Source organism: Oryctolagus cuniculus, chromosome 6 (genome assembly GCF_051225735.1).
Source record: "Oryctolagus cuniculus isolate XC-2025 breed Fujian yellow rabbit chromosome 6, ASM5122573v1, whole genome shotgun sequence".
NCBI lineage: Eukaryota > Metazoa > Chordata > Mammalia > Lagomorpha > Leporidae > Oryctolagus > Oryctolagus cuniculus.
Window position 1 is genome coordinate 120,713,085 of NC_142872.1, and position 16,267 is coordinate 120,729,351.

A 16,267-nucleotide genomic window follows, 5' to 3' on the forward strand; every position below is an offset into this window, starting at 1 on the left:
AGGATTGATGTAAAATACTCAACCTTGTTCTAGGTCTCAGCCTTCCCTACCTGATTGTGCTCCTCATGGTTCTATCCTCAGCCATCTCTTTCTCGCTTTTATTTATTTATTTATTTATTTATTTATTTATTTATTTATTTTTGACAGGCAGAGTGGACAGTGAGAGAGAGAGAGACAGAGAGAAAGGTCTTCCTTTGCCGTTGGTTCACCCTCCAATGGCTGCCATGGCCGCCGCACTGCGGCCAGCGTACCACGCTGATCCGATGGCAGGAGCCAGGTACTTATCCTGGTCTCCCATGGGGTGCAGGGCCCAAGTACTTGGGCCATCCTCCACTGCCCTCCCGGGCCACAGCAGAGAGCTGGCCTGGAAGAGGGGCAACCGGGACAGAATCCGGCGCCCCGACCGGGACTAGAACCTGGTGTGCCGGCGCCGCAAGGTGGAAGATTAGCCTATTGAGCCGCGGCGCCGGCCCCTCAGCCATCTCTTTCTTTCTCACGGAGTGAATAAATTCCTCTCTTTTCACACTCCTTTGTGGAGCTGTACACTCCTCACCCCAACATCCAGTGAACGTTTTCTCATGGATGTCTCCCAGGAATTTCAAACTCCACATGCTTAAGACAGAACCCTCCTGTGTCCAAAACCTGCTGCCCCTTGGGGACGTCATACTCCCGAAACTAGCACCATTCACAGCCAGGTGTTGAAGTTAAGGAGGACATTTTTAATTAGTTCACCATTCTAGTCACCATTGTGTCACCCATTTTTGTCTCGATATTGAGACTCTGCACCAAATTTTGTCACCCTCTATTTCCAGAATGAGTTTTAAAATTTTATTTTTTAAGAAAATTTATTGGGGCAGGCGCTGTGGCACAGCGGGTTAATGCCGTGGCCTAAAGCGCTGGCATCTCATATGGGCACCGGTTCGAGTCCTGGCTGCTCCACTTCCAATCCAGCTCTCTACTGTGGCCTGGGAAAGCAGTAAAAGATGACCCAAGTCCTTGGGCCCCAGCACCCACGTCGGAGAACTAGAGGAAGCTCCTGGCTTCTGGCTTCGGATCGGCACACAGCTCTGGCTGTTGCGGCCATCTGGGGAGTGAACCATCCGATGGAAGACCTCTCTCTCTCTCTCAGCCTCTCCTCTCTCTGTGTAACTCTGACTTTCAAATAAATAAATAAATTTTTAATAAAATAAATAAAATGAAATTTATTTATTTATAAATAATTTTTTTTTGACAAGCAGAGTGGACAGTGAGAGAGAGAGACAGAGAAAGGTCTTCCTTTTGCTGTTGGTTCACCCTCCAATGGCCGCCGCGGCCGGTGTGCTGTGGCCAGCGCAATGTGCTGATCCTAAGGCAGGAGCCAGGTGCTTCTCCTGGTCTCCCATGCGGGTGCAGGGCCCAAGCACTTGGGCCATCCTCCACTGCACTCCCAGGCTACAGCAGAGAGCTGGCCTGGAAGAGGGGCAACAGGGAAGGAATCCAGTGCCCCGACCGGGACTGGAAACCGGTGTGCTGGCGCCGCAGGCAGAGGATTAGCCTATTGAGCCACGGCGCCGGCCTAAGTGTTGTTTAAAAAGCAATGCTTATTTTTCTTTAACATCATTTTGTCAATTTTTTAATGTTACTATTATTTTTATTAATGATATGCTTTTCACATTGAAATACAAATCCAAAGGGTCACTTTTTATAATGTAGTACACAGCCAAAGAGAGTCAGATAACGCTATTTACCAAAACATGATGATTTGGACTGCTTCTGCCATCTACTGGATGTGTAGTGCTACTTGTTATTCTCCACCAGAGGGTTTACACCTAGGATTCCTTTTTTTTTTTTTTTTTAAAGATGTATTTATTTGGAAGGCAGAGTTACAGAAAGGCAGAGGCAAAGAAAGGGAGAGAGGTCTTGCATCCGCTGGTTCACTCTCCAACTGACCACAATGGCCAGAACTGTGATGATCCAAAGCCAAGAGCCAGGAGCTTCTTCTGGGTGTTCCGCACAGGTTCAGGGACCCGTGGTCTTGGACCACATTCCACTGTTTTCCCAGGCCATAGCTGAGGGCGGGATAGGAAGTGGAACAACCAGGACTTGAACTGGTGCCCATATGGGATACTGGCACTGCAGGCGGTAGCTTTACCCGCTACACCACAGTGCCAGCTCCTATACCTAGGATTCTTCTAGGATTTAAATTTTTTTCTATTCTTAAACCCTATCATAATTCCCGAAACTGATGAGTCACGGCAGTTTTCCTGTTGTACAACAGCTATAATAGTAATAAGTCATCATTGAGGTAGAAAACACTTTCTCCCCAAATCACTGCACTCTTTCAGATATCTGCACTTTGGAGTGAGAGCACTGTCCAATGTGGCAGGTGTGGACAGAGCCACTATGTGATCCTCAGAGGCCAGTTGGCTGAAGGGTTTGTCACTGGCCACCCCAGCAGCAGTCAGCCCACCAGGGTCTGGCCTGAACCCTTTGTAGGCTGGGAAAACAGCCAAAGTAACTTCATCTGTCAGGACTTTAGGAATGGAAAATATTTTTCTGGATTAATGGAATTGAGGTACTCAGAGTCCGCCTTTATCTAAATATCATTTGCTGAGAAGGCCTGTGGGTATTCAGCCTCAGTCTCTACATGGGGTTGTCTGAGTTAGCAAAAACAAAAACATAAATAAAGCGTATGTTGGGCCAGGGGGTTGCCTAGTGGATAAGATGCTCATGTCCCATACCAGAGTGCCCGGCTTTGGATTTTGGCTCCAGCTCCTGATTCCAGCTTCTCACCAGTACAGATCCTGGGAGGCAAAGAAAATAATTAAATGGAAGTTTCAGAAAAACAACAATTTTTAGTCTAAGTATTTTCCCCAAATTGCATGAGCTGTAATCACACTATAGTCTTATAGATTTTTATCTGACAATATAATTCAATTCAATTTCACAAATATTTGACTTGCTATCTGAAAGAAGAGAAGATGGCATCTGAGCCCAAGGTTAGCAACCTCTGTTTATTAAAACAGAAATTTTGTCTGGAAAATTCTTCACAAAATCCCACTCAGTCTCAATAATACTTTTCTTTATGAATATTGTTCCATATGATCAGTTTCATTAAAAAAAAAAACTACTACTACTTGAGTTTTACCCAGGGGTTAAAAAAACTTATATTTTAGGGCCAGTGCTATGTTATAGTGGGTAAAGCCGCTGCCTGCAATGCCAGCATCCCATATGGGTTGCTCCACTTCCAATCCAGTTCCCTGCTAATGCCTCTGGGAAAGCATCGTAGGTGCTAGGGCCCCTGAACCCATGTGGGAAACCCAGAAGATGCTTCTGGCTTCAGCCTGCCCCAGCACCTGCCATTTTGGCTATTTGGGGAGTGAACCAGTAGATGGAACATCTCTCTCTTTCTTCCTCTCTCCAACTCTCTCTCTTTCTTCCTCTCTGTAACTCTGCCTTTCAAATAAACAGATAAGTCTTTAAAAAAACAAAACCACATGATTAATTTCAATATAAAAACTTCAGGGAATCATCATCAACTCATAATTTATTACATCAAATTTGTCAGTAGGCCCTGTAGATTTTATTTCCAGCATATTTTGAATCCATTGTCTTTGAATATTGTTTTTAAAGATTTATTTATGGGCCAGCGCCGCGGCTCACTAGGCTAATCCTCCGCCTTGCGGCACCGGCACACCGGGTTCTAGTCCCGGTTGGGGCGCCGGATTCTTTCCCAGTTGCCCCTCTTCCAGGCTAGCTCTCTGCTGTGGCCAGGGAGTGCAGTGGAGGATGGCCCAAGTGCTTGGGCCCTGCACCCCATGGGAGACCAGGATAAGTACCTGGCTCCTGCCTTCGGATCAGCGCGGTACGCTGGCCACAGCGCGCCAGCCGCAGCAGCCATTGGAGGGTGAACCAACGGCAAAGGAAGACCTTTCTCTCTGTCTCTCTCTCTCACTGTCCACTCTGCCTGTAAAAAAAAAAAAAAAAAAAGATGAAAAAAAAAGGTTTATTTATTTTATTCAAAAGGCAGAGCTATAGAGGGAGAGAGAGACTGAGAGATTGTCCATCTGCTGGTTCACTCCCCAAATGGCCACAACAGGCCGGACCTGAGCCAATCCAAAGCCAGGAGCCAGGAGCTTCTTGGGTTTCCCACGCGAGTGCAGGGGCCAAGCACTTAGGCCTTCTTCCATGCATTCCCAGGCCATAGCAGGGAGCTGGATGGGAAGTGGAGCAACTGGGACTGGAATCGGAGACCATATGGAATGCCGGCACCACAGGTGAAGGCTTAACCTACTACATCAGAGTGCGGCCCCATTTCTGAATATTTTTATTTCCATTGCCTTATCTCTTGATTATCTTACTCATTTTAGTACAAAAGCCCCTTAATCTATATTTCCTAAAGATTTAACTCAGGGGCTGGTGCTGTGGTGTAGCAGGTAAAGTCACCACCTGCAGTGCCAGCATCCCATATGGGTGCAGGCTTGAGTCCTGGCTGCTCTGCTTCCAATCCAGCTCTCTGCTATTGCATGGGAAAGCAGTAGAAGATAGCCCAAGTTCTTGGGTCCCTGCACCCACATGGGAAATGCAGAAGAAACTCCTGGCTCCTGGCTTTGGATTGGCCCAGCTCTGATCTTTGAGACCATTTAGGGAGTGAACCAAGGGATGAAAGACTCAATCTCTCTCTCTCTCTCTCTCCCTCTCTCTCTGCCTCTGCCTCTCTGTAACTCTGCCTTTCAAATGAATAAATAAATCTTTAAAAATATACATAATAAAGCCGGCGCCGCGGCTCACTAGGCTAATCCTCCGCCTAGCGGCGCCGGCACACCGGGTTCTAGTCCCGGTTGGGGCGCTGGATTCTGTCCCGGTTGCCCCTCTTCCAGGCCAGCTCTCTGCTGTGGCCAGGGAGTACAGTGGAGGATGGCCCAAGTGCTTGGGCCCTGCACCCCATGGGAGACCAGGAAAAGCACCTGGCTCCTGGCTCCTGCCATCGGATCAGCGTGGTGCGCCGGCCGCAGTGCGCCGGCCGCGGTGGCCATTGGAGGGTGAACCAATGGCAAAGGAAGACCTTTCTCTCTGTCTCTCTCTCTCACTGTCCACTCTGCCTGTCAAAAAATAAAAAATATATATACATATTAAAAAAGATTTACTTATTTAGTAATAAATAATAAATATTGACCATTTTAAAATATATTTTAAAGATTTAATAATAAATAAAAATAAATAAATCTTTAAAAATATATATCAAAAAAGAGATTTATGTATTTATTTGTAAGGCAGAGTTAGAGGCAGAGGCAGAGAGAAAATCTACCATCCATTGGTTCACTCCCTAAATGGCCACAATGGCCAGAGCAGGTCCATATGGGATGACAGCACTGTAGGCAGCGACTTTACTGCCACGCCAAGGCACTGGCCTGACGCGCCTGTAAGGCATCGAGGCTGTTTTGGTTCCAATAAGGATTTTATTATGCAGTGAGATGTCACACATTCTAATTCACACAATGCACTGGGCAACCAATCACCCAAGGTTCCCAAAGTACCTCTGGTGTTCCTCACCACGTGTCTTAGCTATAGAGGGCAGATTCTCATCACTTCTGCACCAGTGGTGCCTCTGAGCCAAGGAAAGCAGGTCTCAGCTTCGGGTGAGCTGGGCTTTAACACCAGGTGAGTTCAGGGCTCAGAGCCTTGGCACCAGGTGAGCGCAGGCAGGGCTGGCTGGGAGAACTCTCCTGGGAAGGTCTGAGGCAGTGGGTCAACCCACAGCATCCACTCTGCCGCCCTCAGGGGATCTTTCAGAGTCTCACTGGGTCTCCTCAGTGTGCTGTTTCTATACACTTCCAGCAGTCAGCGTGGGGTCGATAAGGTCCCGAGGATGGTGTGTGCGGGCCATGGGTGGTTCTTATCACGTCCAAGCAGTTCAGCTCTTGCTCATTTCTTTCTTCTTTTCTTTTTTTTCTTTCTTCTTCTTTTTTTTTAATTTTTTTTTACAGGCAGAGTGGATAGTGAGAGAGAGAGACAGAGAGAAAGGTCTTCCTTTTGCCGTTGGTTCACCTTCCAATGGCCTGGCCGCCAAGGCCGGCGCGCAGCGGCCGGCGCACCCCGCTGATCCGAAGGCAGGAGCCAGGTGCTTCTCCTGGTCTCCCATGGGGTGCAGGGCCCAAGCACTTGGGCCATCCTCCACTGCCTTCCTGGGCCACAGCAGAGAGCTGGCCTGGAAGAGGGGCAACAGGGAAGGAATCCGGCGCCCCAACCGGGACTAGAACCCGGTGTGCCGGTGCCGCTAGGTGGAGGATTAGCCTATTGAGCTGTGGCGCAGGCTACTCATTTCTTAATATTATGGTGAAGCTGGCTGGCGCCGTGGCTCACTTGGCTAATCCTCCGCTTGTGGCGCCAGCACCCCGGGTTCTAGTCTTGATTGGGGTGCTGGGTACTCTTCCAGTCCAGCTTTCTGCTGTGGCCCGGAGGACAGCGGAGGATGGCCCAAATGCTTAGGTCCCTGCACCGCATGGGAGACCAGGAGGAAGCACCTGGCTCCTGGCTTCAGATCGGCGCAGCGTCAGCCGTAGCAGCCATTAGGGGAGTGAACCTGTTTACCAGAGAAATGCAGGGTTCCTGTCTTCGCGCAAGAATTCAGGCGTGAGACAGAGAGTAGTGGGAGGTAAAATAGCAAGGTTTATTAGGGAAGGGACATCCGTAAGGATGGAGGGGCACCTCTCGAGACAGGACCTGGGAAAGAGTGCAGTCGCTTGGACTGGCGGGGGGAGGGGAGGAAGGAGCGAGGTTACATGGTTGAGTGGAGTACACCTGGCTAGACCAGGGGGGTGGCTCAGCAGAGAGTCAGAGGGCTGAGGGTTGGGGGGGGGGTTGTTAAGGAGATGGGTCTTTGTCTTCACACATCTCCTCCTGAAACAAAGGATTTTATGGATGTAAATATTAAGAAGCTCCTATCTGAGTTTTCCCCTGAAGGTATCAGACAGGAGGAAGCCTAGCCAGTGCCATCCTGGGTTCAGAGGAAGGGTGAGCAGGACCCCCTAGAGAATGGGGATCTGGAGCAGGGTGTTTGAAATGCAGATACTGGGCTGCATCTGGGAGATTGTGGAAGATTTGTCAGGCAGAAGGGGTGGGGACCTCCACCTGGCAGGTTATCAGGTGGAAGGGGGCAGGGCAGGATTCGAATACCAGGCTGCCCCTGAAACATTGTCAGGATGACTTTGAGATGCAGATGCATATGCTGGATGGACATAGATGTCTTCTCTTTAGGCTTTTATGTCACACACACATAAGCTCATAACTGACTTCCTACCTAACAAACCAATGGAAGGAAGACCTTTCTGTCTCTCATTGTCTATAACTCTCTCTATGTGTCTCTCTCACTGTCTAACTCTGCGTGGCAAAAAAATTAAAAAAAATATTATGGTGAAGCTGCTTAATTTTTGCTCATAAATAAATCTTTAAAAAAATTTAACTCATGTTTAAATTTGAGAGAGAAGATAAGAAAGTGAGAAACAGAGTATTCCCATCTGCTAATTCACTCTCCAAATGCCCACAATGATCTGGGCTGGACCAGGTCAAAGCCAGGAGCCAGGAACACAATCCAGGTCTCCCGTGGGGGTGGCAGGGATCCAAGTACTTGAGCTGTTGTTTGCCAGGGTCTGCAAGAGCAGGAAATTGGAGTCAGCAGTAGAGCAGGACTCCGATATGGAAACAGTTGATCTAACTGGTGCCCTAACCACTAGGTTGATTACCCCTCCCAAGACTTCACTTTCCAAAAAAAAGTTTATTTGTTCTTAGATATTTGAAAGAGTGACAGAGAGAAACCAAGGGCGGGGGCAGGGGAGGGGGAGGGGAGAAATTTTCATCCACTGGTTTATTCCCCCAAATGCTTCCAATAGCCAGGCTGGGCCCCGGCTAAAGGCAGAGCCAGGAACTCCTTTGAGGTCTCCCATGTGGGTTTCATGGACTCAAGGACTTCTTCCATTATCTGTTGCCCCTCAGGGTGTGCATTAGTAGGATGCTGAATGAGAAGCAGAGGCAGAAGTCAATCCCAGGCACTCTGATATGTTGTCCCTATGTCCCTAGGAGCAGCTTACCCCACTGTGCCACAACGCCTGCCCCAAGACTTCTTAAAATCTAGTCTCAAAGAGCAATATGGTTTTCTGGCATGTCTAGAAGTTTGATGACCCCTTCTGTGTACAATGGATATTTTTAGAGAGTAATATGAAATGATCTTTAAGTAAAACACCATTTGAGAAAATGTGGAAAGTTTACAGTTGGTCAAGGTGAGGCAAACAGAATGAAATGACCCCTCAAAATGTGGACCGGAAACTAGCAGGCCTAAGTTTGCCAGTCAAGTTGATATGAGGGGAAACAGGTAGGAAGACTAGGTAGCAACAGGTGAGCTAGAAGATTTTGCTCACAATTTCTGCCTCTAGTCCCACACTGTAACTCTACCCCATCACTCCTGTAAGTCCACTCTTCCATGAGGCGCCTGCTTCCCCTATGCAGGGAAGAAGGAGACACAATGAGGGCCAAGCAGAAGCTGAGCTGCAGGTGTAGGCACCATGAAATGCCCAGAAAGCCTCTCACACAACAAACCCCACCCAGACTTCACTCCTCAAGTATATTCAACTAGCGTACCACCCTGAAGAAGACTGTTACACATGGGAAAAGCCCTTTCTGCTTTGTGGCTTCTAGTCCTTTCACGTTCTTTCCTTGTAGGCAACGCTCTGATTCACTTATGATGGATCCCTCTCCAGGTGGGGTCCCCACACTCAAGTGTGAATGTATATTCACTCTGTCACTTTTAAATAAATCCTGTTCTCACTTCTGCACTTTTTTAAAATTATAGCTTGCTTACTTTTTTTAAAAAAAAAAATATTTATCAGGGGCCGGCGCCATGGCACACTAGGTTAATCCTCCGCCTGCAGCGCTGGCATCCCATATGGGCGCCGGTTCTAGTCCCGGTTGCTCTTCTTCCAGTCCAGCTCTCTGCTGTGGCCTGGGAAAGCAGTGGAGGATGGCCCAAGTGCTTGGGCCCCGTCACCCATGTGAGAGACCTGGCTCTTGGCTTCAGATCGGCATGGCTCTGGCCATTGCGGCCACTTGGGGAGTGAACCAGAGGAAGGAAGACCTTTCTATCTGTCTCACTCTCTCGCTGTCTGTAACTCTGCCTGTCAAATAAATTTTTTTAAAAATTATTTATTTGCAAGTCAGAATTACACAGAGAGGAGAAGCAGAGAGAGAGAGAGAGAGAGAGAGAGAGAGAGAGGTCTTCCATTGCTGGTTCACTCCTCAGTTGGCCACAGGAGCCAGGAACTTCCGCTGGGTCTTCCCATGTGGGTGCAGGGGCCCAAGGACTGCTTTCCCAGGCCACAGCAGAGCTGGATCGGAAATGGAGCAGCCAGGACTTGAACTGGCACCCATATTGGGTGCCAGCACTGCAGGTGGAAGCCTCACCTGCTATGCCCCAGCGCTGGCTCTTGCACTGTTTTTGTGGCTCTGTTTTGAGTTCTTATTTCTGTAGGAGCAAGAACTTGGAATACAAACTGAGATAGATCTTCCTGTAACAAAGTTCTCAACTGAATCACTTTTGGACCATGTGTCCACCAGCCTTGTGCATTACCACCTGGAAGCAGTGGTCTTAGCGAATTGACCTACTGGAAACTCAGCTGTAAAGCCTGCTGCAAGGCAACATCTTGAGTAGTTAAGAGTTTTACTTTTTGGGGGGTGCAGCACAAATAGAAGGAATCTTTAAAAAAGCACATATTTTGCATTAGATGTCTTATTTCTTTCACAGCAAGTTAAATTGGGTCTGGGCTCAGACACTCCACCTTTTTTTGTTTGTTTGTTTGTTTCACTTTCATCTTCTTTAGAAGTGTTAGGGTTCCCACTAGGCAACACAATTAGTAGTCTACTAATTTCTGTGAAATCATTGAATAACTATCTTTAACTTCTTTCATAGTTCCTTCTTTTTTTAAAAAAAAATTACTTATTTGAAGTGTAGAGTTACACACAGAGAGAGTTCTTCCATGCACTGATTCACTCCCTGAATGGCCACAAATAATCTGGGAGCCAGAAGCTTCTTCTGGGTCTCCCACATGGGTGCAGGCAACCAAGCACTTGGGCCATATTCGCTGCTTTCCCAGGCCATTATAATGCAGGAAGCTGGACCAGAAGTGGTGCAGCCCAGAATTGAGTGGACACCTATATGGGATTTGGAAAAGCTATTTTTTCTTTATTTCATTGACTACTATATAGAGCAAGCAAGTTTACTATTAAATCCATTTGCCACCTTCAGGCAATCTGAATGATCTGTATAGGCTATCAGGTTAATAAACTTGGATAACAGTCCTAACAGTCGCCCTCAAGGGCCACCTTATTGGCCTCCCAAGAGGTACAGCTTGCAGCTAATTTGATAAGCAAGACCCAAGTATCCGCTGCCCATATCCGGTGGTTTTCAAGGTCTGCTGATTCTGTTTCCTCTGGGCTTTGCCCTTTTCTGCTCGTTTCTACCTCGTGGTGCGCTGCTTTTTTTGAAGGCAAAATAAGGAATCAAATACATAAAATAGAGCTCCTGGAACTGTTTCTGCATAACACTGCAAAAAAAAAAAAAAAAAAAAAAAAAAAACAAACCACCACAGGATAGCTTCTCCTCAAATTTGCTAACTTAATAAACTACTTTTTTGGAGAATTTTGCTACCTGCTAAGGGATATCCCTAATTACCCCCATGACTTCATTGAGTTCTTAGGCTTGTTTCTTATATTTTAAAACGGGTATTTTATGGGTTTCTAAATTTACCTTATGTATTGTTGGGAAAATTCCAGATAGAATCAAAGTGAAGCCGTAAACAGTGTAACAAGTTTAAACCTACGTTCTGTTGCTATGGGATGTGTACGTGCACCCCCTGCGCCACACACCACAGTGCTATGGTGTCCCCCTCCCCTTCTCCAAGATCATAAAATGCAAATGTGCCTGTGGAACCAATTCCAAGCGCAAACTTCTTTCCGGTAATGGTCAAGCGGTGTACTAAACCAAAGCGCCACTGAGCCCTGAAACCCCGGCGAGATCGCAGGCGCCGGCTGCACGTCGCAGCCCGGGACCCACTTCTGGCCGGGACGAGCTTGGCGACCTGCACTGCGCTGGACCAGTTTCCTCTTGGTCAAACGGGGCGGGAATGGCGGCTGGATGTGGGAGATGTAGCTGAGGAGGGCCGGTCTCCGACTCCTAGAGAGTCGCGGAAAGCACGCCTGGGCCTCGACTTTTTGCGAAGGGATGGGCGACGGGAGGCGCCGCAGTGAGAACCAGCAGCCTAGTTTTCCCAGGAAGGAGCCGGCGAGGAACAGCAGCCGTGGGCGGCGCCCCCAGCGCCGAGCCTCCTTCCTGCCCGCGCAGGCCCAGGCGCCGCAGCGAAACGCTCCGGCCGCCCTCCGCTCCCAGCACTGTGGTTCCCGGGCCGCCCGGGGGACGCGGTTGGCAGCGACACCGGAGGGGGGCGGGTCAGGAAGTGGGGGCGCGGCGGCCGGGAGCGGGCCCGGGGCGGCCGAGGGCTTCGGCGACGCGGAGGGAGGGAGCCGCCGGGCCGCGCGGGAGCCGCAGGAGTCCCTCGGCGTCCGCAGAGACGATGGCGGAGGAAGAAGGTGACGGCCCTGGGGTCCAGCGCGCCAACTGCCGCCGGTGGTCTCGGGGAAGAGGGGCGGGGGCGCGAGGGGCCCGGAGGCCTGGACGGCTGGCCGCCACGGCGCGCGCGGAGGGCGGGAAGGAGCCCGGGCTTCGGGTGAATGTGCAGAGAAATTGGGAAGGAGCGGGGCGAGTGGCCCGAAGTTTTGTCTGCCGAAGTGGGAAGCAAAGGTGGAGCTTAAAGTTGGGAATCGGTTGGAAGAGAGAAAGCCGTTAGGGGAGTGGTTGAGAGAGAGGGCTGTGAGCGGACCCCTCTGGGGGGTGCGGACGCTGTTTGGATTAGAAGATGTAGATTTCGGGAGTGTGTAGCCGGTTTGAATGGGACAGCTGATTAGCCGGGGATCCCCCCCCGTCCTGAGCGCGATCTGTAGAGGTGCGTGGACGCGGACGAAGCTCAAGTGTGCGAGGGCACGCGCGCCACGAGTGTAAATCGAGACAGGTATTTGGGGTCAACGCGGCAAGTGAATTGGAAGGGCAGGAACACGCAGACGGTGAAGAAGGCCACGGTCACTTAGGACGAGTGGGAAATGGCAAACTGCAGAGACGTGTAGGTGGTCTCGGCTGGGGGATGGCGAGGCCCGGAGGGGGGTCCAGTGGATGGGAGTGGGGAAGGGTCTGCACGCCGCCTCAGAGCCGGCGCTGAGAAGACGAATTCGTCCAGCAGGATGTCTGTCCAAAGTGAGAGAGAGGTGTGGGAGCAGAATGGGAAGTTGGAAGAAACTTACCAGCTAAGGCTAGATCGAACAAGGAAATATTCATGGCATTAACAACTTCATGGTCCCTCCACTTGGTTTCAAGAATAGGAATGTGTGCGTCCTTTGAGCAGTTAGGGATTGCATTTCTGGTGGAAGACGTGGCTTTTTACTTGCTTGAATTTTGAGTTATGATAGGAGAGTTGATTTAGGTGTAAACCTTTTCGAACCAAAAATGCAAAGAATTCAACGGAAAGAAAGCTTTTTAAAAAAACTAAGAAGTGTTTACTGCTCTGTAACTTGCTACCCTGCCCTTAGGCTCATGTTTCCTTTTCATTTCCTTCCTCTTCCTGGAGTTTTCAGAGATTTAGCGCTGCTCTAAATTTATGACACTCTGCCTAAAAACAGCTTCAAAACCAATGCTATTTGTAGGTGGTAATGAAGAATGTAATTCCATTTGTTTGCCTGGTTTTGTCTGTGGTGGCAGTATATTTCATTTGGAACATTACGTGGTATGGTTTCCTTCTCTGACTATTGCAAATCAATTGGGATAGGTTGATAAACTAGATAGTATGTTCCCATGAGTACATTCATGCTTAAGTTAAAACATGAAAAAAATTAATTCTTCAATACTTAAAAGCTTTGTACATCATACAAAGTGATACCTAATTAAATAGATATGAAACCAATGAAAAACTGTAATTTTATAAAATCCACTTGTAGTATAGAATGATAAATGATTTTTGGTTATAGAATTATCAGTAATCCAAAAGCAATAAATACATTTTATATAGAATAGTTAATGGATTACAGTATTATTGAAACATAGTTTTGGGGGGGCCGGTGCTGTGACGTAGCGAGTAAGGCAGCCACCTGCAGTGCCGGCATCCCATTTGGGCGCTGGTTCAAGTCCTGGCTGCTCCACTTCCAATGCAGCTCTCTGCTAAGGCCTGGGAAAGCAGTAGAAGATGACCCAAGTCCTTGGGCCCCTGCACTCACGTGGGAGACCCAGAAGTTCCTGGCTCCTGGTTTCGGATCAGCACAGCTCCAGCCGTTGCAACCATCTGGGGAATGAACCAGCAGATGGAAGACTCTGTCTGTCTCTGTCTCTGTTTCTTTGCCTCTGTCTCTCTGTAACTCTGCCTTTCAAATAAAATGAAAAAAAAAAAAAAAGAAACATAGTTTCATTCAGCTTATTTTTCTTTAGAGATTTATTTATTTGAAAGAATTACACAGAGACTGGGCTAGACAGGTAGAGGGAGTGAGCTTCCATCCCCTGGTACGCTGGCTGTAATAGCTGGGGTTGGGCCAGGCTGAAGCCAGAAGCTTCGTCTGAGTTACACATGTAGGTACAGGGGCTGAAGCACTTGGGCTGTCCTCTGCTGCTTTCCCAGGCACATTAGCAGGGAGCTGGATTGGAAGTGGAACATCCACAGCTCAAACTGGCACACCAATATGGGCTGATGCAGGTGGTGGCAGTGCCACAATGTCAGCTCCTCATTCAACAAATTTTTAACTACATAAATATTTGGGTCCCTGCACTGACAGGTGCTGGGATATAAATAGTCAACAATGAGTAATTAAATTCTCATTTTAAAAAGAGATATTATTTGAAAGCATAGTGACAAAATGAGGAAGAGACAGAGAGAGAGAGAGAGATCTTGCATCTGTAGGTTCACTCTCTAAATGGCTGCAACAGCCAGGGCTGGGCTAGATTGAACCCAGACACCAGAAACTTGATCCAGATCTCCCACAATGGTTGCAGAAACCCAAGTACTTGTGCCATCCTCTGCTGGCTCCCAGACCCATTAGTAGCAGGAAGCTGGATCGTAAGTGCAGGTTACCTGGGATTCAAACCCACACTCGGGTATGAGTTGTGTGCATATAAAGCAGCAGCTTAACCCACTGTGCAATGACACCTGCCCCTAAATTTTATTTATTTATTTATTTTCATCTACTTGAAAGTTGGATTTGCAAGGATAGATAAATAGGCATCTTCCATCTTCTTGCTTACTCCCCAAATGCCTACAATAGCCAAGGCTGGGCTAAGCCAGAGCCAGGAACCCAGAACTCCATTCAGGTTTTCCACATGGAACCATCATCTGCTGCCTCCCAGGATGCATTAGCAAGAAGCTAAATTGGAAGTGGAGGAGCCAGGACATGAACTGGTTACTCCATTGTAAGATGCAGGTATTGCAGGCTGTAATTTGACTTGCTATACAGTAGTGCCCATCCCTATAATAATGCTATTAATGATAATATTTATAGCAAACCTGTTTATGTGTCAGACATTATTCTAGGTACTTCCTATTTATTTGGCATCCTATACATTTTTAATATAGCTCATGCAGGGGCTGGTGCTGTGGTGTAGTGGATATAGTTGTTGCCTACAGTGCCAGCATCCCCTGTGGCCGCTAGTTTGAGTCCTGGCTGATCCACTCCTGATCCAGCTCTCTGCTATGGCCTAAAAAAGCAGTAGAATATGGCCCAAGTCCTTGGGCTTCTACACTTACATAGGAGACCCCAAGGAAGCTCTTGGCTTCAGATCAGCTCAGCTCTGGCCATTGCGGCCATTTGGGAAGTGAACCAGTGGATGGAAGACCTCTGTCTGTCTCTGCCTCTCTGTAACTCTCTCTTTCAAATAAATAAATAAATAAATAAATCTTTTAAAAAAGAAAAAAAAAAAAAACAGCTCATGTAGGGGCTGGCACTGTGGTGTGTCTGATAAAGCCTCCACCTGCCACACCAGAATCTCATATGGCTGCTGCGTACTCCAGTTTTGATTCAGCTCCCTGCCAGTGTGCCTAGGAAAGCAGTGAAAGATGGCCCAAGTACTTAGGTCCCTGCCTTCCATGTGGGAGACCTGGATGAAGCTTCTGATTCCTGGCTTCAGGCCATTGTGGCCATCCTGGGGAGTGGCTAGAAGATCTCTTTCCCTCTCTCTCTCTCTCTGTGTCTCTTTGTCTGACTCTGGAACTCTGACTTTGAACTAAATAAATAAATCTTTAAAAAATAGCTCATGTTATCTTGTATTTACTATGTCGAAGTTAGACAAAATAGTCCATAGTTTACTTATAATCACCTGTTCTCTATATCCCTTTTTGTTTGTTCACATTCACTTGGATCCAGCTCTTTCTTTGGGTAAATACTCTGTGGGAATCTGATCTTTCAAAAATTGTGACTTCCTTGATGTAGTAGTGTTTATACTTATGGTCCTGAAAGGTACATTAGAGCAAAGAAGTGACAACTTGAACAGTGTTTGTAAGTCCATTGGTAACTCTCCTATTTTATATGAAGATCACCATACCAGAGACTGAATTTGCAGGTTTTTCTTTACAGTACTAAGAATAGAAGATGATTGGGCGGTGCCGCGGCTCACTAGGCTAATCCTCCACCTAGTCCTGGTCGGGGCGCCAGATTCTGTCCCGGTTGCCCCTCTTCCAGGCCAGCTCTCTGCTGTGGCCCAGGAGTGCAGTGGAGGATGGCCCAGGTGCTTGGGCCCTGCACCCCATGGGAGACCAGGAAAAGCACCTGGATCCTGGCTCCTGCCATCGGATCAGCATGGTGCGCCGGCCGCAGCGGCGGCCATTGGAGGGTGAACCAACGGCAAAGGAAGACCTTTCTCTCTGTCTCTCTCTCTCACTGTCCACTCTGCCTGTCAAAAATAAAAATAAAAATAGCCGGCGCCGCAGCTCACTAGGCTAATCCTCCGCCTAGCGGCGCCGGCACACCAGGTTCTAGTCCCGGTCAGGGCACCGGATTCTGTCCCGGTTGCCCCTCTTCCAGGCCAGCTCTCTGCTGTGGCCCAGGAGTGCAGTGGAGGATGGCCCAGGTCCTTGGGAGACCAGGAGAAGTACCTGGCTCCTGCCATAGGATCAGCGCGGTTCCCCGGCAGCAGCGCGGCGGCCATTGGAGGGTGAAC

The 16,267-nt window shown here is 48.4% G+C and overlaps 1 protein-coding gene across 6 annotated transcripts in view; it reads left to right on the top strand.

Annotated features, from left to right (window-relative positions):
• The first annotated feature begins 11,474 nt into the window (after window positions 1–11,474).
• DPY19L4 (dpy-19 like 4) overlaps window positions 11,475–16,267 on the top strand; it is a 64,604-nt gene continuing 59,811 nt past the window's right edge. For 4 of the 6 annotated variants that reach the window (XM_070075319.2, XM_089335543.1, XM_070075320.2 and 1 more), the window contains exon 1: window positions 11,576–11,613. Coding sequence is in view for 1 of the 6 variants with exons in the window: in XM_002710695.6 (XP_002710741.2) it covers window positions 11,598–11,613 (16 nt within the window). In the remaining 5 variants the exon portion in view is untranslated. Of the gene's footprint in view, window positions 11,614–16,267 lie in introns of all 6 variants that reach the window. The other 2 variants (XM_017341443.4, XM_002710695.6) reach the window with 2 other exon arrangements.